Here is a 25404-nt window from a genome sequence, read left to right on the forward strand (position 1 = left end):
GGGCTGGTTCTTGTCTCTTAGTAAAGTCTTCCTTTCATAACATGTACATTTTTTTTCAAGGGAACATGAGAAACTGACTGACCCAAGAGCATCATGTTTTTATTTTTGAAAAAAAAAACTTATTTTTATGTGTTTTGTCTGTATACATATGTATGTATGTATATGCATGCAATACCCTGGGGAGGTCAAGAAGAAGGCACTGACTCTCCTGACACTGGAGTTACATTTGAACTTCCATGTTGGTGCTGGGAACCAAACCCAGGTCCTTTGCAATATCAGCGAGTGCTCTTAGCCACCCAGCAATCTGTCCAGTTCCTGAATCACATTTTATTTTTAAAGAAACTTTTGTGATTTGTGGTGCTGGAGTTTGTGCTCCACATCTGAGCTGTGCTCCCAGGTCTGTGTGTTCCATAATTACCAAGCACGTCTCACATCAGGCCAGCTTCTAGAAGTTCTGTCTCATCAATGAGAAACTATCCCACAGGCCAAACACTAACAAATCAGGCCACGCATCAGAAACTGAGCACGACCCTACAACATGGGCAGTTGCATCTGGGCATGATCAAGTTTATAGAGTACTCAGAAACAGGAGTTTCATGCCAGGTATGCTATATACATTCGTGAGATCCTGCCTTAAAAACAGTAGGAGCGAGTCTAGAGAGGTGATGGTGCAGTGGTTAAGAGCAGGCGCGCGCACCCGCGGAAACCCAAGCCTTCTATTCTTTAATAGTATTAGGTGTCGGGCAGATCGCGTTACCTAGGCATCCCGCAAAGTAGGCGGGTCACCTTAGATAGCAACCTTTACCCGCTCAAAAATTCGTCTCACATAAGCAGTGAGGACTCGGGCGTCACCCCGAATCGTTATTTTCCTTACTCATAAGTTTAAGGCATGAGGAGGGTGTCGACCTTCCTCAGGGGTAGGAAATTATATTCTCATTATAGGTATGGTGAGTGTTAGGTCGTCTGTTGGACTAACACACTTGTTTTCTTGATAGTTCTTTTTGTAGTTTATGATTTATATCAGTTTAACTTCTCGTTTGTAAAAGGAAGAGGGGGAAAAAAAGAACCCATAATGCTCCGGAGTTCTACATGCAAATTAGAGGTATCGCAAAGGCTCACGGGGAGAGACTCCACCCCTTCCGTTTCGAGCTTCGTTTGAGCTATCGCGAGAGTTGGTCGGAAGGCGCTCATAACTCCGGCCGAGGGGCGGGCTCGCTGCTGACAGCCTTTCATCCGCTCTCCGCTACTTGGCGGCGCAAGATGGCCGATATCTCGCTTGACGAGCTCATCCGGAAGCGCGGAACGGCGACCAAGGGACGGTGAGCAGCTTTTACCTTTATTCGAGGCTCGGGGAGCTTTGCTGCTCTTTGGGGTTCGGGGGCGGAGGAGGGAACAGTCTGGGGTGCGACGCCGCTTGCGCCCGCCTCCTGCGTCCGCCGCGCTCCTTATTGGCCGGGCCGCGCGGGCCCAGCCGCTAGCCAGTTCACTGGTTGCTGGGCCCGGGAGGCCCGGCCGCGGGCGAGCCGAGGGCTGGGCAGGGCAGGAAGGGCCTTCTTCCCGGGGACTGGGTTCGGGGGGACCACGGTGGCGCATTCTCTGCTGGGCCTTTAGGCCCTTGGAGTTAAGTGGGTGGAAGTTGAACGAGGGAGACCCCAGGCTAAAGCTGTAAGTGGCCAATTCTTCTGATTCTTTTATGCCACTATGATTAGTTAGCCCGACCCTTTTTAAGCTAATAGCTTTTTCATATGCGAAGTGCCTTGTTCCTTTGACTGTAATGTCTAATGGCTTTTCGTTCGTTTGTTTTCTTGAAACGGGCTCTCACATAGTCGAAGCAGGCCTCGAACTGTGTCTCTGAGGCTGGCCTTAAACCCAGGATCCTCTTCCTTCCGTTTCTCAAGCGCTGAGATGACAGACAAGTTTGTTTCTATGAGAAGCTGGCTTCCTCCATGTTGTCCAGGCTAGTTTCGAACTCCTGATCTCAATCGATCCTCCTGCCTCAGTCTCTTGAGTAGTTGGTGCTCCAGGCACTATGGTGGAGTTTTATTGTTTTATACGCATTTCACAAACGGGAAAGCTGGAGCCAGAGAGACTTTCTCAAGACCACAGATTGCCCCTGCCTCAGGCCTCAGGCAAAGACAGAAAAACAGTTCCAAGAGGGTGCAAGATGTATGCCCTGGAGTCTTGAGTGAGACATTCAGACGCAACAGACTCTTTCACATCAGTAGCCATTTCTAGCTTTTATAAATTTGCAATGTGAAAGTGGTCAGCGAGCATAGAGCCGCGCTGCTGTAGATGATAGGAACTGGTTTCCCAGACACTGATCTCAGCTGTGCCACTCCTTCCCTATGCCTGTGTCTAGTAAACACCTTTGTCTCCCATACTGAGGTGAAACGATCCCCGCCAGTCCCTCTCCACCCAGCACACCAGCTCCTGTTGTCGCTTGTCTTAATCCTTGAGACATTGACAGCCATGATGAAAGACAGAGCCTATTATGTCAGTGCTGGGGAGGAGGTCACGTTAGTCAGGAGTTCCAGGTGGCCTAGTAACATGTGTTTTCTTGCAGAGGTCAGCAGTGTGTTTCAGACACTAGATGACATTGTTTTATCTACATGTCTTCCTGGTTATTTTAGTTTCATATTTAGCTTGCATGGACATCAGTTATATTGTTTCAAATGTCCGCAGCAAAGGAGGGTCATGGATGTTCCAAAAGGCAATTCCAAAGTGGATGTGGCTGTTGATGGTGGAAGGCTGAGAACTATTAGACCAGTCATTTTCAGACTTCCTAATGCTGTGACCCTTTAATGCAGCTCCTCATGCTGTAGTGACCCCATCCATAAAATTATTTTCTTTGCTACTTCATAACTAATTTCCATACTGTTATGGGACATAATGAATCTGTTTTCCAATGGTCTTAGGTGACCCCTGTGAAAGTGTCATTCAACCCAAAGGGTATTATTCTACTCAGGGGTTGAGAATTGCTAGTCTAGGCAACAGAATATGGGACCCATTCATTTTATTAACACCCCTCTGCTGTTTTCTCAACCGTTGTTTACAGATCTTCCCTCTGGTAAATGGTGTGGAGTTGGTTTCTGGGTTGTCCAACATACCAGAGCCTGTCCAGACCTTACAGGTTGCTAACTGTTCCAGGTTCTGCTGCTAGGTATTTCCCCTGGATTCCATGCCATGCCGTCTATAAAACATATTTGGTTTGTCTTGGGATGTGTAGTCTTATGTGAAGCAGTAGGGGCAGCTTCAGGAAGGAGATGTGTGTATCTTCCTGGAGAACTGGTTGTGAACCAGCCACATAAACACATTTCCCCTGCAACATGCTGTTCTTGTAATGGTGCTCTTAGCATGTAATGGTGTTCTTAGCATGTTGTTCAGAGAACTACCTGTGTATGAGAGGCCCCTGTTTGTTAGCTATGACAGTACTTGAGCTTGTCAACTAAAGGGCTCATGGTTTGAGGTGACTGAGTGGAGAAATGAAAGGACAAGAGTATAGACCCTTACAAGGGAAGTGTCCTGCTTCCTGTTTGTGGGCATCACCCCCAATTCATTTAGCTATTAACTCATCAGTGGAGTAATCCACTGGTAGGGTTAATCTTTCATGATTCACTTCTTAACAGCACCATCAAGTCAGGCATGGTAGCACATACATATCTCAGCAGTTAGAGGCAGAAGCAAGATCTCTCTGAGTTCAAGGCCTGCTTGGTCTACATAGAAAGTTCCAGAATAGCTAGAGCTACAGGCAACCCAGTCCACCCCCCACTCTAACCCAAAATAGAACCACCATCTAGAAACCAACCCTTCATTCTAGATCCGAACCATAACATTTTTTTTAAAGATTATACCTTGGTAGAGTTGATGGTGGTAGAGCATGCCTGTGATCTCAGCACTAGGGAGGTTGAGGTAGGAGGCCTGTTGCCCAGCATGAGTTGCATAAAAACTGCCTCAGAAAACAAAGAATATACCTTGTAGGAAGGAAGTGTTCAGAGAAAGTGATGGGCGTGTTGTGGAGCTTTTCTTAAAGGAACAGAAGCTGGAAACTGCTTCCGTAGGGAAAGACTAGGTAAGAAGGCTCTGTAGTCAGATGACCACGGTTTAGTTCTGCTTCACCTTTCCTGTTGCTTAACTGCCCCTTCTCTTTTTGCACCTACAGGTGAAACCGCCTGTTTCACCAGGACAAGTGCTCACTAGGTAGTAGCTTTCTTTGATGTCACTGTTGAAGACTTAAAGGAAAATGATGTTATTTTTTAGTGTGAAAATTTTGCTTTTATGTGAAAATTTTATTGGGACTGGAGTATTCTGGAAGACTTGAAGGCAGTGCAAGGGTTAAAACTTGCAGAAATTCCATTTCACTTACACAGTCAACAAGCACTAGACTGGGGCTGCACATCAAGTTCTGAGAAGAGTCTAAAAGTAAGGAAAAGTCATTTTCCACAGTAAATGCTTTGTTTAGTGCTTTCTAGAAGGAATCACTCACTGTTCTGGCAATTTTGGTTGTGTGTTTAGTGATTTAAGAGTGTGTGGCTCCTGGGGCAGCCACTTTCCTCCTGTTAGATATGGCAAAAGCTAGGGTGTCTGGTAGGGAAAACACCCTTCTTAGGCTTACCTGCCTATGAAGCCCTCCTCGCTGCTTACCACAAGACTGTATTACCCCAAGGCACACCATGTGAAGCGGGGGTGGGGGGGGTGGGGGGGGTGTCACAATCTGAGGGAAGCACCAATTTGGGAGCAAAAGCCTGTGTAGTTTAGCCAGGTTGGAGATCCCAGCATGGACTCCTTTGTGGAGCTACTGCTTCCGAGCAGAAAGGTCAGTATTACCTGAACCCCTGTTGATCATGAAAAGACACTTTGATAAATGGGTATTTGTAGAATAGAAGAGTGATTTGAGTGACAGTTGATCTGTCTCTTGATGAGACCCTGTTGTCCTACCCACACTTGTTCTTGTGATTTTAGCTGCAAAGGACCTGTGTTGTGCCCCTGTTGACTTCTGCCTTAGATGTGAGAGTCTCTGGTTAAATTAGTTGAGGCAGCCCTTCTCTTTAATTTGATTGGCCTAGTTCTTGGGATCACTGCTGGTCTAGTTAGAGTGTGTTAGAGCTTCATGTCTCATTTGAGGAGTCTTTGGAGCTGAAGTGGGTGGAGGAAAGTTGATTTAGGTTCAGACCTGGCTCCCACTGTTACTCCTTGTTGAGATACGCTAAAGGAAATGTGGCTCCAAACACAAAATGCAAGGGGGAAGAAAAGTCTTCAGTAAAGGAGTGTGTCCTAGTGTCTTCTCTTTATTACTAATTTGGGTTAAACTTTTGTTTTCTCTGTAGAAAAATTATCTCAGTGCTGGGTCAGTGATTAAGAGCAATGGCTGCAGCTCCTCTAGTGGGCTTGGGTTTGATTCCCAGCACTCATATGGCAGTGTACAACTCTATAACTCTAGTCCCTAGGGATCTGACATCTTCTTTTGGCTTTCCTGGACACTCCATGCACTTGGTACACAGACATACATTCAGACAAATGCATAAAATAAAAAGATAAATAAAATCTTCAAAAACAACCCCTGCCCCCAAGTGACCTCAGGACCAATAAGATGGATCAGCAGGTTAAAGAGCCTGTTAGCCTGACAACCTGAGTTTCATCCTGAACTCCTGAAAGTTGTCCTCTGAGCTCTACATTTGTGCCATGGTGCATACATGGATACACACATACACAAATAAACGTTTTTTTATAATGCCAACATACATTATCTAACATACTCCCCATTGTGTGTTTAAATATAACTCAGGGCTACTTTCATGAGCCTCTTTTCTATCTGACATCTGTAGTTCTTGGCTCTGTCTTCCACAGAACCAAAAAGGCAAGGCATTCCTGTTCCTTTCACACCATTAGTATATGCCAGGTTCTAGTTGGAGAATAGGAGTGGGAAGGGTCCATTCATTGGACATCTGCCCTTTCATTTCGTCTACAGTGTTTCTTCCCAGGATCTCAAGGAATAGCTATGGGTGCTTGAAAGCTACTGCAGAGTTACTGCTGATCTTGTTCAAGGTGGGGCAGCTAAGAGTCCTGCTCAGGGCTAGAGAAAGATGGCTCAGCCATTAGGAGCACTGACTGCTCTTCCAGAAGTCCTGAATTCAATTCCCAGCCACCACATGGTGGGTCACAACCATCTGTAATGGGAGCCTATGCCCTATTCTGGCCTGCAAACATACTTATAGGTAGAAGACTGTATACATAAAAAAGAAAAAAGGAGTCCTGTTCAAAGGCACCCTTCCTCGCCTTCGGAAAGACAAATATGCAGAATGTATTTAGGAAACTCTCAGAAATTCCTAAAATGGAATGTGAGGCTGCAGCTTTAGAGATGGGATAAGAATTAGACCCCTGTAGGGGAGGGCTTTGTTAGTCTTGGGGCGGGTAACATAATTGACTGAGGAGGCCCGCCCCTAGCTGGAGTGTTTATTTGAAGAATTCCTGATGACTAATGCCTGTCTTGTAACCAGCCTTGCTGCCTGCTGGGATGAATAGCTGTCTTTTCATGCAGAAAGGGGAGATTTGATTATAAAAAGCTGGGCCACAGAAGCTCCACAGAAAGGAGTTGTAAGAATCCTGTAACCTGGGAATGGTGTAACCCAGCAGGAGTAGCACCCACATCCCTAACTGCCAGATACTTCCTCCACAAATGCACTTAGGTGTACAATTGACAAGTAACGTGCATGAAGGTGGCCTCCAGGGTTATGTGACGGTTATGTGACATGACGGTGCCGAGCTGTTTTATTACTGCCCTATATTTCTCAGTTTACCTCTGTCACCAAACAAGGCATTACTATAGATTAAAATGTCAGTCCAGGTTGTCTTGGTGACTTCTGTGAGACTTTTGTCCAGTGTTCTTCATGTGCATTCTCATCCTGATCAGGAGAGTGCTCTGTCCCTGAGTAAGACTAGAACTCTAAGATGTTGCTCCACTTAAGGACAGTAGTCATCTTTACTTTGAAAACTTTAATAATGGCAGTTTGTTGGTGTTTTAAATAGAGAGACATTCAGATCTATTCTTTACCAGTAGTGTCTAGGATTAGGGTAATATATTACAGTAACCCTATTAACAAGTTTATGATATAAGGTTTGGTAATTTGTTTTTTAAAGATTTATTTAATGTATATGAGTACACTGTAGCTGTCTTCAGACATACCAGTAGAGGGCATAGGATCCCATTACAGATGGTTGTGAGCCACCAAGTGCTTGCTGGGAATTGAACTCAGGACCTCTGGAAGAGCAGTCAGTGCTCTTAACTGCTGAGCCATTTCTCCAGACCCCAGCTTGTTTGGTTTTAAAGATTACCTATCCAGTGTAGTATTCCACACCTTTAGTCACAGCACTAGGAGGCAGGGGCAGCCTGATCTCTGTGAGTTTGAGGCCAGCCTGATCTACATAGGGAGTTCCAGGGCTGCCAGAGCTACACCAAAAGATTACCCCAAAAATTTTTTGTACTTTGTTTTTGGTTATTTACCTGCATGTATATATATGCCTAGTGATTTTGATGGGCCAGAAGGAGACATCAGATCCACTGGAACTTGGATTATAGATACTTGTCAGCTGCCCGAAACGGGTGCTAGGAATTAAACTCTGGTGCTCTTGAAAGATTGGCAAATGCTTAAATGATTGATGAAACATGATGCAACTTTTTAAAAAAAAGATTTATTTATTTATTTATTTATTTATTACATATAAGTAGCTGTCTTCAGACACACCAGAAGAGGGCATCAGATCTCATTACAAATGGTTGTGAGCCACCATGTGGTTGCTGAGATTTGAACTCAGGACCTCTGGAAGAGCAGTCAGTTCTCTTAACCACTGAGCCATCTCTCCAGCCCATGATGCAACTTTTTTTTTTTTTTTTTTTTTTTTTGTGGTGAATGTATATTCAGAATTAGCCATCTGGACTCAGTTTAGAAGACCCCAATCTTGTTGGCAACATCCAGAGCATCATAATCAGGAGCCAAGCGAACATAGTCTTTTCTCCATCAGGTCTTATCAGGGTATTGACTTTGGCCACATCAGTGTCATAGTTTCTTCACGGCCTGTTTGATCTGGTGCCTTGACATCCACAGTGAACACAAGCGTGTTGTCCTCTATTTTTTTCATGGCTGACTCAGTGGTCGGTGGGAATTTGGTGATAGCATAGTGGTCCAGCTTGTTTCTCCTGGGTGCCTCGGGAGCTGCAGAGTCTTGGGCCACCGAAATGTGGGTGATGTTCGGATCTTCTTTTTGTGACTGTGGACACCTTTCAGCACCTATCTTTAAGTCAGATTTTGTTAACATGAATATACGTATAAACTACTGTTGTAGGTTTTAAGTTACCTGGAGTGGGGGGAGTATTCATAGAGCTAGAAAACCCTAATTTAGTCATTTTAACTTTCATATAGCCATCGCCCTGATTTAAAAAAATATATCAGGGCTGGAGAGATGGCTGACTGCTCCTCCAGAGAGAGGTCCTGAGTTCAATTCCCAGCAACCTCGTGGTGGCTGTAATGGATCTGATGCCCTCTTCTGGAGTGTCTGGAGACAGTGACACTGTACTTATGTATTCATAAAATACATGAGTCTTTAAAGAAGTCTGTCATGAGCTGTAGCAGTCACTCATAAGAACATTTCTTGGAGAGGTGTTGCAATGATTGGTGCCTTTACCCAGGCTTTTCCATTGCTGCATAGGTGGACCTTCTCCCAATTTTAGTTTTTAGCCTGTATACCCAGAAAACCTTGAGGTCTCATGTAATTAGGTCCTAAATGTGCATAACCAGCTAGGAGGAGTGACTGGATATTCAAGTGACAATAATCTTTTTTTTTTAAAGATTTATTTATTTAATGTTTAAGAGTACAGTGTAGCTGTCTCCAGACATACCAGAAGACAGATCCCAGTACAGATGGTTGTAAGCCACCACGTGGTTGTTGGGAATTGTACTTAGGACCTCTCTCTGGAGGAACAGTCAATGCTCTTAACCACTAAGCCATCTCTCCAGCCCTATTATAGACACTTTTATATCATGAAATAATCAATGGTAGCCTCTGTTGGAAATAGCTCACCTCTTGGCTGTTTGTAAGTACATAATGTTGTTTTTCTTGGCCTCTTTTATTCTCCTCCTTGTCACAGAGTTGGGGCCAGCCTGACCCATCTAGAGGCTTTGGAGGAAGTGTTGAGATAAGTAGGCCTGTGTGTGAAGCAGGCAGACCAAATGCCATCCCCAGAGCCAGCTGTTCAAGCCTGTGACAACTTCAGTATTATCCATAGTCAGAAGACATTTGAGTCTCTTCCAGGCTATAATACCCAGTGTTCTATATTTACAAAACCAGTTTTTTTTGTTTTTTGTTTTTTGGGGTTTTTTGGTCAATAGACGGGAGAAGACAAATTGAAAAGCCCAAGAGGTAACTAAAAAGTAGAAATAAAAGTAGGAATATCCAATCTTGGTGGGACAGAAAACTAATGCAGACCAAAGATAAAGAAGTCCCAAGAACAGTAGTTAGGGAAAGCTGGGGACTCCGTAGAAACATCAGGCATTAAACCCAGTTTAGATTCTGTATGTCTGGGCCAGGTTGTAAGGAACAAACAAAAGCCAAGCAGATAGAAAAGAAGGAACTGGCAAGCAGGACTGGGAGAGAGTTAATCTCACTGCCTGAGTCATCCCTAGGTCAAGGGAGAAAATCCTAAGTGTTAGGAGGAGCGTTCACACGCTCTAAGACTCAGGGGAGTCATGGGAGGTTGCTGCAGCCTTCAGGGCATTGTGATCCAGAGAAGGAGTAAAAGCTCCCAGAGTTTCTGGGGCCAGGTCAGGGTGCCTCCAAGTCAGACACAGATAGACAGTTACTGTATCCTCAGTTTGGGTATATGGCAGTGATCACCCCCTGGAAAGTTCTTTGAGCCTTTCCTTCCTGTGAGGCAGGGTTGACACAGGTAAGGAGATACAGAGTATGCGCTGGGGGTGGGGGGAAACACAGGTTTATAAACAGGTTATTGTGGTGAGTGCTGTGTATGCTTTGGAAGACCGTTCCTCCATCTGGGAACTAGGGTGCAGAGAGGCTTTAGTGGAGGGGAGGGATACAGGAGTGAAAGAATGTTTTTGAGTTTGGGAATCAGTAAAGCTAGATGCCTCTTCAACTGCACGAACAGAGAACTTGCAAGCCCTGGGCCTTCCATTCCAGTAGGACTATGTTGATTGATTGGCTGCAGGCCATTCTTCAGTTTGAAGCACCTGGAGTTACCCTTTCATCCTTCTTTTATCTGCTTGCCTGTGATTTTGGAGGAGGTCAGTAAGTGGGTATTTTAATCTTGGGTGCTCTCTGTTTGCTTGGCTTTTGTTTAGACCTAATGGTCATTGTTGATTAAAATATTTTCTTCATTTTATTAGTGGGACTTGAGTAGTAACTCTGTCTGAACCCACAGCCAGTTTTTATTTTTATTTTTAATGGACATCACCAACAGATGTGAGAGACTATGAGAAAGCCTGTAAGGGCACTCTGTGTAAGAGTAGAGTCTCAGTTCTCATCAAGGTTCCTTCAGTGTGGTGTTCTCTTAAGTAACCCCAGTATTGCCTATGGCTTTCAAGCTGTGGACTCCTAAGTCAGGGGTAGCCCAATCGAATTGGGTATATGATGTCTGCCTCAAAGCTGTTTTATTCTCCCTAATCATGGGTGCTGCCCCCCTCTATACCCCAAACCTCATTCCTTTTGACTGGCTTCTCTAATAGCTCCATTTCCTTGAAACCCGCCCCCCCCCCCAACCCCACTGCTGTCTGGGGATTCATCCAGGGTATAGTGCATGGTAGACAAGCCCTCTACCACTGAGCTATGTCCTCAGGCTGATCTCCCTGAGTCTTTGGGTAAGAAAATAAAGCCACACCAGACAAGTACAACCTTCCAATTTAAGTTACTCTGCTTGATCCTGTAAGTAACTTGCTCATCCAGTTCTTGTATGAACTAATAAAGTATAACTCTTCCCCCTACCACCAGGTGGATTGTGAGGTTTTCTGAGATTGGTTTTTCTCTAGCCCCTGTTATCAAATTTATAGTCCTCCCACTTGTTGAGTGCTGGGAATACTGGGATGCAGTCCTTTGCAAAGGAACAAGTGATTTGACGGGGGAGTCAGGTAAGAGGAGGATCCTTATGACTGATGACTTGCCCAGTGTGAGGTGCTTCCCGGAAGGCTTAAGCAGTGAACTGGAAATTGTAGGGCAACCTTGTTCGTGCTTTTCCAGGTTTAGGTGTGTAAGTTAAAAATGCAGCCTGGGTGTCCCCCAGAATTTGGCTTCAACAACTGGGGTGGGATCTGACAGCTCTGTATTCAAGATGTAACACAAGAGCTTCTGGGGCCTAAACAGCTCACAGCACTACTTTTAAAGTACTGGGTCCTGGCAAAGAGATGAACCACTTTCTCCCCTTCTAGCTCAGGGTTGGGGAGAGAAAACAAGGAAATTGACAGGTGTAACAGGTACAAAAGAAAGTTGTCTTGGAAAATCAGGGAGGGTTTCTGAGTAAGGAAATGCTGGCATAGACATTGAGAAAGGACACCCACCTTAGCAGTGGTTGCTTATATTGGCTGGAATGGAAAGAGGCCTGCTGGTTGAATTGGTTGGTAGACCAGGCAAGAAAAACCTGCAGATTCCTGAGCTTCACTCAGCAGGGCTAGATGTGGACCTGGCCATTGTAGGCCACAGGAATGGGGCCTGATTAATGGGGTTTAATTTAGTCATTTCTCCCCTCTTCCTTTCCCCTCCCTTCTCCCCCTCCAGGGTTTCTCTGTGTAGCCCTGACTGTCCTGGAACTCATTGTGTAGACCATACTGGCCGCAAATTGCCTGCCTCTGCCTCCCAAGTACTGGGATTAAAGATATACACCACCATCCAGTTTGTTTCTAATTTTAAAATAATATTTTTGGTTTTATTTTTTATTTATGTGTGTGCATTTATGTGTGTACCTTTGCATGTGGTGCCTGAAGAGGCTAGAAAGAAGCATCATCTGTGACTGGAGTTGCAGGGAATTGGTTGTAGACTACCTTGTGTGGGTGCTGGAAACTAAATTTGGGTCAGAAAGAACAGCAAGTGCTTTTAACCACTACAGCATCTCTCCAACTTTTCAATTTTAGGAGATTCTAAAATTGCATATTTTTGTTACTGAGCAGCTTTTTTATTTAGATTAACTTGTTTCATGTATATGAGTATTTTGTATAGTGCACCATATGTGTGCCCTTTGGAGGTCATAATAGGGCATTACATGCCCTGGAATTAGAGTTACAGATGGTTGCAGACACTATGACCATGGCAACTCGTATAAGGACAACAGTTAATAGGGGCTGGCTTACAGGTTCAGAGGTTCAGTCCATTATCATCAAAGTGGGAAACATGGTAGCATCTAGGCAGGCATGGTACTGAAGGAGCTGAGAGTTCTACATCTTGATCAGAAGTCTGTCTGTCTTCCAGGCAGGTAGGAGATGGGTCTCAGGCCACACCTCCTGATAGTGCCACTCCCTGAGCCAAACATTTTCAAACAACCACACAGCCACCATGCCAGTCCTGGGAGCTGAACTTACGTTCACTACTAGAGTAACAATCTTAACTACTAAGCTGAACTCTGCCATTGTTTATTTGAGTGTTTGTGTTCTGTTTTATTGAGCTGTGTCTTGCAGACTAGGTCAGACCAGCCTTAAGCTCAACGGTCTTCTTGCCTCAATCTCTCAAATGCTCTGATTACAAGCATTGCCATTCATGGCTGGTACATCCTATATCTTCATTCTGCTGGCCTTTTGAGTGCTGAGACCTACCGGTTGGCTTTCTTAGTCCTGTAAGAGGTGCCTGCCTGCATAGAGACACCATTTGTTTTCAGAGGCAGCTTCACCAGGTCTGCTTTTCTTCCACACAGAAAAGTGGGCATAATAATATATACCCCATGGTGTATAATGGGTTGACTAAAAGCATGAGCTTTTAAAAGGAGCAGTTTTGACTGGTTATGGGTTCTCCATAATTCTGTTTGTGATACAAAGTTAAAAGAGTGAGGCAAGGAAGAAATATTTGTTTCTGTGTATTTGGGTGCCATCAGGGTTCTAGAAATTCCAGAACAAGCTTTTTGCTCCATGTCTCTCAATTCTCCATGGGCTGCTATTGAGCCCCAGATCCATTTACTTTTTCAATATGTGTTTGCAGGCTCAGTGTCAGACCAGGAATTGGAGGTGTCCGATCTCGAGTTGGGATCCAGCATAGTCTTCTTAGCCAGCCAACTCGCACAGCCACTTTCCAGCAGAGATTTGATGCCCGGCAGAAGATTGGCCTCTCAGATGCTCGGCTCAAGCTGGGTGTCAAAGATGCCCGGGAAAAGCTTTTGCAGAAGGATGCCCGGTTTCGGATCAAAGGAAAAGTACAGGATGCCAGAGAAATGCTGAACTCACGAAAGCAGCAGAGCACTGTGCCCCAGAAGCCCCGCCAGGTGGCTGATGCCCGGGAGAAGATCAGCTTGAAGAGGAGATCCCCTGCTACGTTCACAAGCCCACCCATTGGGACTGTGACCCCTGCTCTGAAACTCACCAAAACTATCCAGGTAGGTTGTGACTCCCCTCCAGTATTTTCAGAAACCTAGAAAGAAAGCTAGAAGTATGCAGGAAAAATTGAGGAATGGCAAAAATGCAGTTGTTCCATCCAAGTGTTGGTCCAGCACGTTCTGACTTTCAGAAAGGCACAGAGGACATTACAAACAGTCTTGTGGAGTCTTTCAAAGAAGAGATCCACAAGAATGAACTGACTCTCCAAAGTGAGACCAAAGTAGAGAAAAAGAAGGGGAGACTATAAAGCCAGGAAAAGAGAGTATGTAAGAAATGTGGAGTAGTGCTCATTTAGCCAGTCAGTCAGAGGACAGGGTAGGAACCCAGGAGATCTGACTGCTTGTCCACCCCAAATACCCACCACTCCAGAGGAGAGGAAACGGCGAAAGCTAACTGTATTGGCTTTGTTTTGGGGGATGGCAGCACCAGTTGTTGACTGAGCCAAGTTGATTGAGCTCTTCAGGTCCATTATTGCATGACCTTTGCTGATACCTGTATACATCAACCTATTTTAAATTCATTGACCTACTTAGAGTGCACATGAACCCTCTGGGATGGATTGTGACTACTGGATGTTTCTAGGTTCCACAGCAAAAGGCCATGGTGCCACTTCATGCCCATCCTGCTGGAATGAGGATCAATGTTGTCAATAACCACCAGGCCAAACAGGTAGAATGAGTGTGTGTGGTATCCATGTGTGAGTATGTATACATGCATTTTGCTCTGATGAGGTCTGTTAGGGTAGATCAACTGAGGACTAGCCTAAGGCTCCTATTTCCAAGTACCAGAAGGTTTTCACTTTGGAATTTGTGAGTTTAAAAAACAAAAAACAAAAAACAAAAAAATTGTGCTAGATATGGTGGCACACACCTTTAAAAGTCCTAGAGCTTAGGGAGCAGAGGCAAGTGAATCTTTGAGTTTGAGGCTAGCCTGATCTACATAGTGAAATGCTATTGCAGAAAAAGAAGCAGAAGCTCCTTAGAAGACATGATGGTTCACACCTATAAGCTTGGAGGTTGGCTCAGAGCTCATTAATTTGAGGCCTACCTGGGCTATATAGTGAGTTCAGGACTACAAAATGAGAACTTGTTTAAAAAAAGAAAAACTTTAATCCAGGCATGTGTATGTGTAATCAGGGAGGCAGAGCCTGGAGGGTCACAATGTCTAGGACAGCCTCAGCTACATACCTTATATCCAAAAAGAAACTTTAAAAATTTTTATTTATTTTATATATGTGAGTACACTGTCACAGTCAGATCCCATTACAGATGGTTGTGAGCCACCATGTGGGTGCTGGGAATTGAACTCAGGACGTCTGGAAGAGCAGTCAGTGCTCTTTACCGCTGAGCTATCTCTCCAGCTCTTGAACTTTTTTTGAGACAGTATCTCCTGTTGTCAGGCTGGTTTCTAGTTCTTTATGAACATCATTTGATATTCTGCCTCCTCCTTCCTGGTATGTTGTGCTGCCAATGAAACCAGGGCTTTTGTGCTTTCATCTAAGCAGCTGCACTCCAGCCTCTGAGAAGAAACTTGTCACTGAGAGAGAGGAAAGGCATAAAGGGCAGTGGAAGACAGGAAAGTCAGTTAGTGATTATAAACATTGCATGTGTCTAATGGAGAAAATCATCCTCATGTGCCTGTTCACCAAGCAGGTACTACTGACATTATGCTGGAGTTTCCTGTAGAGGTTTGTCTGCGTGTATGTATGTGTGCCGCATGTGTGCCTGTTGCTGCAGAAGTCAGAAGGTCCCTGGAACTGGAGTAACACCCTTCATGTGGGTGCTGGGAACTGAGAGCAGCACATGCTCTTAACACCGAGCCATCTCTCCAGCCTCTTTCGCTGCTGTTGTTATTTTTGATGTGCTGGGAATGGAACTCAGGGCCTTACAGTGCTGGACGAGTACTGGACCACTGACCCACTCCTCCAGTCTTCCTGGTTTTTCATTTGTTGTTGCTACTTTGTATTGAATACCTGGGTGGGATTGAGATTATGTTCTCACTCAATTTTTTAACATTATTTTTTTCTTTAGAATTTGTTTCAAATTTATAGTAACATCTTTAACAACTGGATAATTTGCTGACTTGACATTTTTCCTGACAGAAATACTATGCTGTGAACATCTGTGGAATTAAACTCATTGTAGGGTTTAGGCTTACTCCTCCAGACCAGACTTTGGGGTGATTTTCCAAGCCAGTTGATACATAGTCTTTTACTTCATGGTGACATTGCTCAGTGATAGACTGCCTACAGAGGCATATGCCAGGCTAGCTATGTAGTGGGCTCACCATCTAGGGCTGTGTAAGTAGTATACGTGTACTTTGTTATCTCACAGTGAAGTCCTTTTTCAGACTTTGTCGTTAACTGAATATAAAAGGTTGTAGAGATTCTGCCATGTATTAAGTACTTGGGAGGCTGGAGACAGAAGGGTTGAATTTCAGGCCAGCTCAGCTACAGGAATTTCTGAGCTCCTGTACATAGAAGTAGTTCTTAGCAGTTGTCATTGGGTTCTGTGGTAGGAGTCCCCTGTGAAGACATGGGTCACACATCTCTCAAACCCAGTACTTAATGTGTCTCACTCCTCTCTAAGTTCTTGTTCATTTCAGCCATTGCTCTGCTCTTGGTTCAGATGTGTTGAGGGCCTGCATGCTGTCTTAGCATTTATCCAACTGATTGATTTGTTTATTTCAGGGTGATAGGGATCACTGAGCAACATCCCTAGCCCAGCTACTGTTTCTTTATTCTCAGAACTTGTATGACCTAGATGAAGATGATGACTTTGTGACACCTGTTCCTACCAAGCAGATGAAGTTTGCAGCCACAGGCAGCCTTGTTCACCACATGGTACGGTGATTTTTCCTTTCCCTTGCTGCACTCTGGATTAGATCAAGCGGATGGATGAGGTTGTGGGCAATCACTGATTTGGGCTATAAACTTTTTAGACTAAACTGTAACTAGCCAGCTCTTTGATTTTAGCATTGCTAAGACTGGGCTGCCAAGGTTCTACAGCAGTGACATGAAGAGTTGCGGTCCTAGGGGCTGGTTTGAGTCACTTGCAGGGAATTGTGTCTTAGTTCACTTCCTGTTGCAGTGACAGCACAATAGGTGGGTGAGCTATAAGCAATATGCCTTTACCAGGAAGTCAAGAAAGTTGGGCTGCATCAGTAAGGGTACTGTCAGACATCACACAGAGAAGTGTAAAGGCAGTGTCCGGGAGCCCAAGGAAGGTCCTGCTGTAGAGACCCAGCTCTGGCCAGGATCCCAACTATGATGCAGTCTCCTGGGTACTAATTAGGTCTTACAGTGGTTGTGAGGTTGAATGATGTCAGCTCACTTATTTACAAAGAGACCTTTCCAGTAATTAGACCATTTGAGTCTGTCTGCCTATTTGCTGGCTTAGTCCATTTCTAATTCCAGCTGGAAAAACAGTGCCTATAGTAATTCATTTAAGATTCTGCCTCTTCTCAGTGACATGGGTTTGTTTTTATGATAAGGAAGCAGTGAATAGAGGGTAGATGAACCTATTTAACATCTCCCAGCTCATAAGTAATACATGGAGTTGCTGAGCTAGGTCACTCCCAGGGTATTGTCCTGACTCTTGAGACACAGAAAGTACCTTGAGAGTATGGAGTCTGCCATGGGGAAGATGCTCAGCCAGACTAGAAGAAGTCTGGTGAATTGACCTGCTACATGTTCTCTACTTCTCTGGCTATGGCATCCCTCCTTTCTTCCTGTTCAGTTGACAGCAAACCTTAAGTCAGCAAAACCGCCTGCTACTTTAGTTCATGAGTCTTTCTACACAAGTCAGTGAGGAGTTTCTGTTTCCAAGGTATCACTTCCTCAGTTCTGGAGGAGGCTGATTCCAATAGTCCCTGTATGCTAGGTTTCTGCAGCCCGTCCTTACAGTCTGGGAGCTACAGAGGCTATGACTTCATGCCTCTACATTGCCAGGTCAGAGACCAAAAGCTAGGAATTCTGTCTTCTTAAGAGTTCCCAGGGGCTGAAGAGATGGCTCAAAGGTTAAGAGCACTGACTGCTCTTCATAAGTACCTGGGTTCATTTCCTTGCAACCACGTGGCCGCTCACACCTATCTGCCCAGTTCCAGGGGATCCGACAGATAATAGATACAATAAACAGAAAGGAAAAATTAATTATTAAAAAAGGAAATGAAGAGTTCTGTGTTCAGCCATCTGCCAGCTGATGATAATAATACTTCCATCTTAGTAGAAGCTTATGGAGGAATGAACTTGACCTCAGGCTTTTGGCCTTCTGACCAGAAATAAAAGAGCCTGTGGCTGTTGAGTCTACGGTCACATCCATGATGATGACCATGTGATACAAGTCAAGCAGGAAGTTTATTTACCTCAGGCTAAACTATTAGAGATGAAGCCAGACCCTCAGCAGGTAGCACACAGGCCTTTTGAAGTAAAAAAACAAGCAGGAAAAAAGAAGCAGTATGGACACTTGTCCTTTAACTTGTCCTTTATGGTGGGTGATTGGCTGTATCTTTGTCAGCAAGGATCTGATTGGTCCTGGCTAACTCCTGGTTTACTTGAGAAAGATGAGTGGGTGGGGTTGTTTACTAGCTAAGTAAGGCAGGGGGCGAATGGAGGAAGGAATGGTGAAATTACCTTCGTCTTTCATGGCTCTCGGGTTTCTTGGTCAAATCTGTATGAAATTGTCTTGCTAAGCAAGAACTAGCACTGTGGGAAGTGGCTTCTGTTTTCTAGCAAGGGTTCTGGTCACTGCATAGTCTGTGCTTTTCTCTTTTCCTCCCTAGTGTGCCTTGCTGGCCCTAGCTGCTCTATCCTTTGTGCTTGGCTTTGGGGGTCTTGTTAGCTCTTCAGACAGTGGCCTGTGTCTCTGGTTTCTCAGACTCTTTTCTGCCTGTTTGTGTAGACTGGACTGAATAGTTCCAAGTTGTCCATGTCCAAGGCCCTCCCTCTCACAAAAGTGGTCCAGAATGATGCCTACACTGCTCCTGTTCTCCCCTCCTCTATTCGAACCAAATCCTTGACCAACATGTCTCGGACACTGGTGAACAAGGAGGAGCCTCCCAAAGAGCTGCCACTTGCTGAGGTAAGGTGTCAACCTGTGTTGGGTGTCGGTGTGCTATGTGTACCCTAGAGGGTCCTCAGAACACTCTGTGACATGGATGTTACCACCCCTTTCTGCAATGAATAAACTAGTACCTTGGACCCTTGTCTTCAATGAGCTTGCCAGCCAGTGAGGACCCTTGTAGAGAGAGACCCCACTATGGGACATGCGGGTCCCAGAAGTGAGTACTGAGAACCATGAGAAGATGGCATATTTGGCCTCTCAAGAATTTAAACCTACACCATGTGTTCTGACATGGGCAGCATTTCATGCAGAAGCTTGAGTTGAAGGGCCTGTATCTCCTAGGAAGTAGTAGGAGTCTCTTGGCCTTTACTGTTCAAGATGCCTGGTGTAGTGGATGCACGCTGAATGTGCCTTCCTGGTCAGTTGTCTGGAGTGAGTCTTGTGGGGGCTCATGCCACTTTCTGACATTGTGTCATATGCTTGTCTTTGGCAGCCTGTGCTTAGCCCCTTGGAAGGCACCAAGATGACTGTGAATAATCTGCACCCTCGAGTCACAGAGGAGGACATAGTTGTAAGTACCATCGTGGACTACTTGACCTTTTTGTCACAGGCTGCTTCTAGGGTATGAGTTTCTAGGACCATGTCAGTTAATGATTTGCTCGAACTCAAAGGATGGTCATGCTCAGGGTAGGTTTTTTTGTTTGGTCTGGTTTTAGTTTTGGTTTTTCGAGACAGTGTTTCTCTGTGTAACAGAACCCTGGCTGTCCTGGACTCACTTTATAGATCTGGCTGGCCTTGAACTCAAAGAGATCCACCTCCCTCACCACTCCCAGCTCACATTTAAGTTGCCACTCTCATACATCTTCACATGGTATACCCTCTGTGGCCACTGACTCCCTTGTCACTAAAATACAGTGATTACATATGAAGGGGACACGTACAGATCACTTCTTTAAAGTTGATTTCAGTTGACGCCGGGTGTATAGCTCATTCAGCATCCCAAAGGCTGTGGCAGGAAGCCATCGAGGAGGGGACACAGCCTAAGAGTGGTGATTGCTCAGCTGGTAGAAGGCAGCACCCATTGGCCATCATTGTCTAATCAGGACTCTCCTAATTTTAGTGCTCAAAGTCCCATGACATGTCCTGGGAACCCCTTCAGACATCCCTGTGGAGCACCAGCACCCACAGTTGCAGTATTCCCCTCCCTGTGCTGTATTGGCCACTGCCTTTAATGAATGAGCTTTTCTCCCGTTTGTTCTGTGGTTCTAGCTCGGAGCTCTCTGAAAGCCCTTTAATAAGCCTGGGCCCAGTTCTAACAGGGAGCTCTATGAAACTCCATAATTGTTATCACTGTTCAACTGCACAGGAAGAGTAGACCATTTTGTGGAAGGTCACTCACTGCAAGCAGAGAATACCAGCAGACAAGGAGCTACCCTGAAGTCCTGGGTGTGCGGCTTCAGTGCAGTTCTTAGAGAGTGTGGGCAGCAAGAAGTCTGCATTTCCCTCCCAACCTCGCTTGTCCTTTGCAGGAGCTTTTCTGTGTGTGTGGCGCTCTCAAACGGGCTCGACTGGTTCATCCTGGGGTAGCAGAGGTTGTCTTTGTGAAGAAGGATGACGCTATCACTGCGTATAAGAAGTACAACAACCGATGTCTGGACGGTAGGTTGGGGAGGCCGCCATCATGCTCCTCTCTGTTTTAAAGCAGTGGGCTTTTGCGGCATACTGTCCTCTGAGATTGGTACAAAGATATCTTGGAGAACTCACCCTCCTAGGGCTTCTGTGTAACAGGAAGAGGTAATGATGTGCACTCTCTGAATAGTTCATCTCTGTAGATGAGTCTCTTAAAGGGTCTTGCTGGGAAAGCCGAGTTGCCACAGCCTCTCCCTTTACATGCGGGTGGCCTTGCTAGGACACAGAGTTCTCAGAGGCCAGGAATCTTGGCTTCTAGGGGAGATGTACCAGTGCATACACTGCTTCCTCTTTATATCTCAAGCTACACAGTTAGGAGCTCTGGGCCATGCTCCTTTTCCACTTGCTCATGATGAATGTGCAGAGGACTAGGGTAAGGAGGAAGAGAAGAGCAAAGATGACCTTAGTGCTTTGGTTCGTGTTTCCCTGTTGGCTAATGGTGTTGACCATTTTTCCATGTGCTTATCTGCCATATTTGTTTCTTCTAGAGAAATGTCTGTTCTTTGCTCGCTATATTGTTAAATTCTTTTTTGTTTGTTTTTGATTTTTGAGGCAGGGTTTCTCTGTGTAGCCCTGACTTACTCTCTGTAGACCAGGCTGGCCTCAAACTCAGATCTCCCTGCCTCTGTCTCCCAATTGCTGGGATTAAAGGTGTGTGCCACTGTCCAACTGGATTTTTTTAAAATCCTGAGTTGTGCAGCCCTTCATATACTAGGCTAGCGAGACAGCACATGGAGTTAAGTGCATAAGGACCCGGGATGAGGCCTCTGTAGTGTGAACGGTCATATGCCGCCCTGATGCCATGGTTGTTGGTGTAGCAAACGGATCCCCTTTGTTGGCTGCCCTTCCTTTTTATTTATTTTTTTTTTTTTTAATTTTTGGATGGTTGTATTTGCACACAACAGGGTCTTCCTCTGTAGCTTAGCCTGGTGTCAAACTCAAAGCAGTACTCCAGCCTCTACCTCCCAGGGGCTGGGATTAACAAGCATGCACCATTAGGGAAATGTGATTTTATTTCCTTTTGTAGCACCTTTTTTCCAGTGCTAGGGATCAAACCAAGGGCCTCACAAATCTGAGGCAAACACCCTTCCACTGAGCTATAGCTCTGGCTCTGGACCTTTAACTAGCAGCTCTGACCAGACATGCAGCTCTGATTCATGTGGTTATTTCTGCACCATCAAGCCTGTCCTCATCATACTGTATGTACACCATACTCAATGCAGTGATCACATGTTTCACAAAGGATGAAAAACTTAAGTTTAAGCCTGGAGTTGAGGAAGAGATGCCTCAGTCACCTTCCCAAGGATAGAGTTTAGGGGTCTAATGAGTGAAAGATGTGGTGTGGTCTAAGGTGTAAGATTTCACAGCTGTGTTGGATGCACGTTCAGAAAATAACCAGTTAGCTGCACCCTCCAACCTGCTAGATAGCTTCTGTGTGCTCTTCACTAGGTATCCCAGGCTGGCTGTAAACTTGGAATCCTTCTGTCAGAGTCTCAATATTTAGATTTCTGAGCTATGCCACCATGCCTGGCTTCAATGGGAGAATCTGACCCTTGGTCATGGAGTTGGTGATACTTGTCCTCTGATGAGGAACAGGTCTCTTGATGGAGCCTTTTCATTTTTGGTTTTCAGGGCAACCTATGAAGTGCAACCTTCACATGAATGGGAACGTTATCACCTCAGACCAACCCATCTTGCTGTAAGTGCAAGGGCACAAGCTGGGACAGAATCTCTACGGGTTTACTCTGCACAGCCAGTCACCTCTTTCCTGGTGATCAGTGGTCAATCAGGATGCTTGAATTAGAACCAAGTGGTTTGTCTCAAACTGTCTCCAGGGCTTGATTACATTGTCTATTGATTAGTCTGATAGTGTCCAGCACCTTTGAGGGAGGTGGAGAACAAGCTCTCACATCCGCTTTGTAAGACTGTTGTCTTCTTGGTAAAAAGTAACTGCACTTCCTGGAATTGACTGTTGAGGTGATGCTGGACGACACCTGGGCACATATGCCTGGCTCACTGTTGAGGACTTTTTGGAGCCTGAGGTACGTAGAAAGAATAATGAGGTTGGCAGAATAGAATTTCTCTTGAGAAAGCAAATACACCCAAGGAGAAGATGAGACATGCCAAGGTAGGTGAGATTGTGCCAGGAAAGCCTAGAGTAGACTTGGACATGCAAAAGCGGGATTTGAACCTAGGTAGTAGATTGTGATTGGACAAATCGGTAAAACCGTCCCAGAAATAAGTTGTACTTTACAGATGTTTTGGAAAGGGACTGGAGAGACAGTCAGTAAGAGTGCATACTGCTTTTACAAGAGGACCCAGGGGTGGATCCCAGCATCCATGTTGGGCACCACAAAACCATCTGTGAGCATCTGTACAGACATGCATAGATACATACATATACATACTTTACATTTTTTAAAATAAAAATATTGTAGCTTTTTATGACTCAATCATTGGGCTAACCAGAATTAATGTGATTGACTTAGGTTAGACTTGAAAGATTTGTGTAATATGTAACCTTGTTTGACCACACAGAAGAACATGCAGTGTTTCCTGATGTGAAACTCTAGCAGCACTCAGCAGGCTGTAGCTAGGTTTTGTTTTGGTTTGGTTTTTAACAGTAAATAAGAAAAGTAACTGTTTCCAATAAAGTGAAGTCAGATGGAGGGATGTGGAAAGCATGGCGAGCCATACCTAGCTCCCAACAGATGCTCAGTGGATCTCAGCACCACCTAGGGAGAAACTGACTGAGATTGGGTTCTCTGCTTTCACAGGCGGTTGAGTGACAGCCCTTCAGTGAAAAAGGAGAGTGAGCTGCCGCGGAGGGGCAATCCTGCCTCTTCCAACCCTCCTGCCGAAGTGGACCCTGACACCATTCTCAGAGCACTCTTCAAGTCCTCGGGGGCCTCTGTGACCACACAACCCACAGAATTCAAAATCAAACTTTGAGCAGGGGAACGAGGCAGCCAGAAACAGGGCAGAGGAGGGTGGCTCTGTTTCTTAAGGCAAAGTTGAGACCAACGGGCCGTCGGGCTGAAGCCCCCTGAACAAGGGACAAGGTACCAGGGAGAGCTTCCTCGCTGGACGGGACCCACCTTTCTGTGTTGTTCCACACCTTGCCCTTCTGTGCGTTACATTTCTGTAGTGTTTCCTCCACTCATCACCAAGGTAGGCTGTTTGTCAGTGTGACTCCCTGACCCTTGGCCCCTAGCTGGTTTCTTTTCTAGAAATGGTGCAGTTTCCCTGGGTGTCCTTCTTGTGACCCCATGGGACACAGGGTGCAGGAGCATGTTGGAAAGACTGCTTTTTTTTTTTTTTTTTTTTTTTTTTTAATGTTTTGTTTTCAAGAGTTTTCTTGTTCTGTTGAAGTTTTTAAACAACGGGGAATGAATGGGACCTCCTGCCATTCCGTGAACACTAGGTCAGAGCTGGGGTCTGCATCAGGTGTTCTCCCTCTGTCATCTCCAGGCCTGACTGCCAATGTGCAGCACTCTGTGACAGGCAGGTAGGGCAGCTGTGTTGCCAGCTCTTGCCTGCCTGTGCTGTTTTGGGCAGTGTATAAGGCATTCCACAGTTCATGGTCTCTTGATAGTGTTCTGCCAAAGGCCCTGGCTCAGTTCTCTCAGCTTCCATGTGGGAGTAAGGAAGGGACCTGTGGCTATTAGCCCTCTTGGTTCTCACCTTATAGGGCAACATTAAAGCCTGGTTTTGGTGCATGTGCCAGCTGCAAATTGGATGAGCCTTTTTCCAGGTTCTTCCCCGGCCTGCAGCACAGAGGACTTGGGGGAGATTGATTGGATCAAAGCCATTGGCTGACTCTGGCTGTGTTTTTCTGGCTTTGGTTATCTGCAGAACAGCAATCAGGGTTTCCCAAAGTGCAGCTGCTACCAGAGCATTGTCTCTGCTAGTGTAAGTGACCCACGTTGATGAGTGGTCTGAGTAAAGCCCACCTACAGAGCAGGCTGGTGGTTACTTTGTACAGCATGCTCTACATGTTAGTGTAGAACTGTGGGACTTAGGCAGGTGCTGGGTGTCAGGTAGCAGCATTCCAGAGCTGGTCAGTTGTCCCTGTCAATGGGAACAGAAGATGCTGAGCTGTCATAGCTGGAACAGGACTCTGAGGGCACGCGCACATTATCAGTGTGTGCTATAAAGGGACAAGCCAATGCGATAAAGGAAGCTCAGGTACTGTGACCCACTCAAAGCTAGCCCAGTAAAAAGAACTTCACAACTAATTCTTATTTTCCTGAGTTAGATCTGCCCAGCTGGAAGGGTCTGTTTTGAGTCAAACTTAGTCTTTCAGCTCTAAAGTTGCCCAGCAAAGGAATCCAGGAATAACATCTGGGGTATCCACATTTTAAAGAAGCCTCCTTCTCTTAAATCCTCCTAAATGGGTACAAATTTATTCTTCTCAGAAACTGGAAGACATTCCTCTGTGTTTGTCTCTTCCTGACCCAAGAGAACACCCCTAGACAAAGGGCCTAACTTGTCTGCACTGGGAACAGGTGGCATGCCTTTCGCTTTGTGTAGAGTATGGCTGAGGCCCTTCCTGGTCCCCAGCTCTTTTTGAGCCAGGCGTGCTATAACGGCACACTCAGCTGACTCAGCCTCACCCTCCTGGCCATGTGGTACTTTGGGGAGTGGGGTACTTTCCCCTCCTGCATTTCAGAATGTCATCTTGGGAAACAGAAAAGGTGGGCCAACCCTCATGTCCCCACTCCCTTGCATTACTTCTTTGTGTCTTGTTCCGGAGAGAAAGGTATTATGGGATGGATGGGCTTGTTACTTTCCATTTCTCAATAAATGTTTGTTATTCCTAACTTTGAGCTATAATGTCTTTTTTCATTGCTTTAATTATCTTTATTGGGTTGGGTGTGTAGACATTTCATGAACCATGTGTGGTAGACAGGGGCCAACCCGAAGAAGTCTATTTTCTGTTTTCACCACATGGGTTCTGTGCTTGAAATTCAGTTTATCAGGCTTAAGGGAAAACACCTTTACCTATTGAGCTATCTTGCTGGCTCTGGGCTGTTCCCCCCAACACACACCTCTTTCCCTGTGTATGTGTGGTCACATAGGTG

General features: G+C 45.4%; 1 protein-coding gene across 2 annotated transcripts; it reads left to right on the forward strand.

Moving 5' to 3' along the window:
- The first annotated feature begins 1220 nt into the window (after window positions 1-1220).
- Window positions 1221-25123, forward strand: POLDIP3 (DNA polymerase delta interacting protein 3). Of its 2 annotated transcripts, XM_080938879.1 has the most exons (9): window positions 1221-1319; window positions 13180-13570; window positions 14154-14240; window positions 16318-16413; window positions 18470-18649; window positions 19125-19202; window positions 20161-20290; window positions 21953-22019; window positions 23098-25123. In XM_080938879.1, exons 1-9 carry the CDS (start codon window positions 1261-1263, stop codon window positions 23270-23272), a joined length of 1263 nt encoding a protein of 420 aa, XP_080795005.1. In that variant the 5' UTR covers window positions 1221-1260; the 3' UTR covers window positions 23273-25123. The 2 variants fall into 2 exon arrangements, with proteins under 2 accessions (XP_080795005.1, XP_080795006.1); XM_080938880.1 differs by lacking the exon at window positions 14154-14240.
- Window positions 25124-25404: the final 281 nt, after the last annotated feature.

This window comes from Micromys minutus (assembly GCF_963924665.1).
Source record: "Micromys minutus genome assembly, chromosome: 27".
NCBI classification, from domain to species: domain Eukaryota; kingdom Metazoa; phylum Chordata; class Mammalia; order Rodentia; family Muridae; genus Micromys; species Micromys minutus.

What these genes read in the sequence shown, in the direction of transcription:
- POLDIP3 (XM_080938879.1), top strand. Translation starts at nt 1,261, where the DNA reads ATGGCCGATATCTCGCTTGACGAGCTCATCCGGAAGCGCGGAACGGCG. An exon ending in GGAACGGCGACCAAGGGACG is followed by an intron (nt 1,320 to 13,179) that starts GTGAGCAGCTTT and finishes ATGTGTTTGCAG; the next exon opens with GCTCAGTGTCAGACCAGGAA. An exon ending in AAGAGCTGCCACTTGCTGAG is followed by an intron (nt 18,650 to 19,124) that starts GTAAGGTGTCAA and finishes TGTCTTTGGCAG; the next exon opens with CCTGTGCTTAGCCCCTTGGA.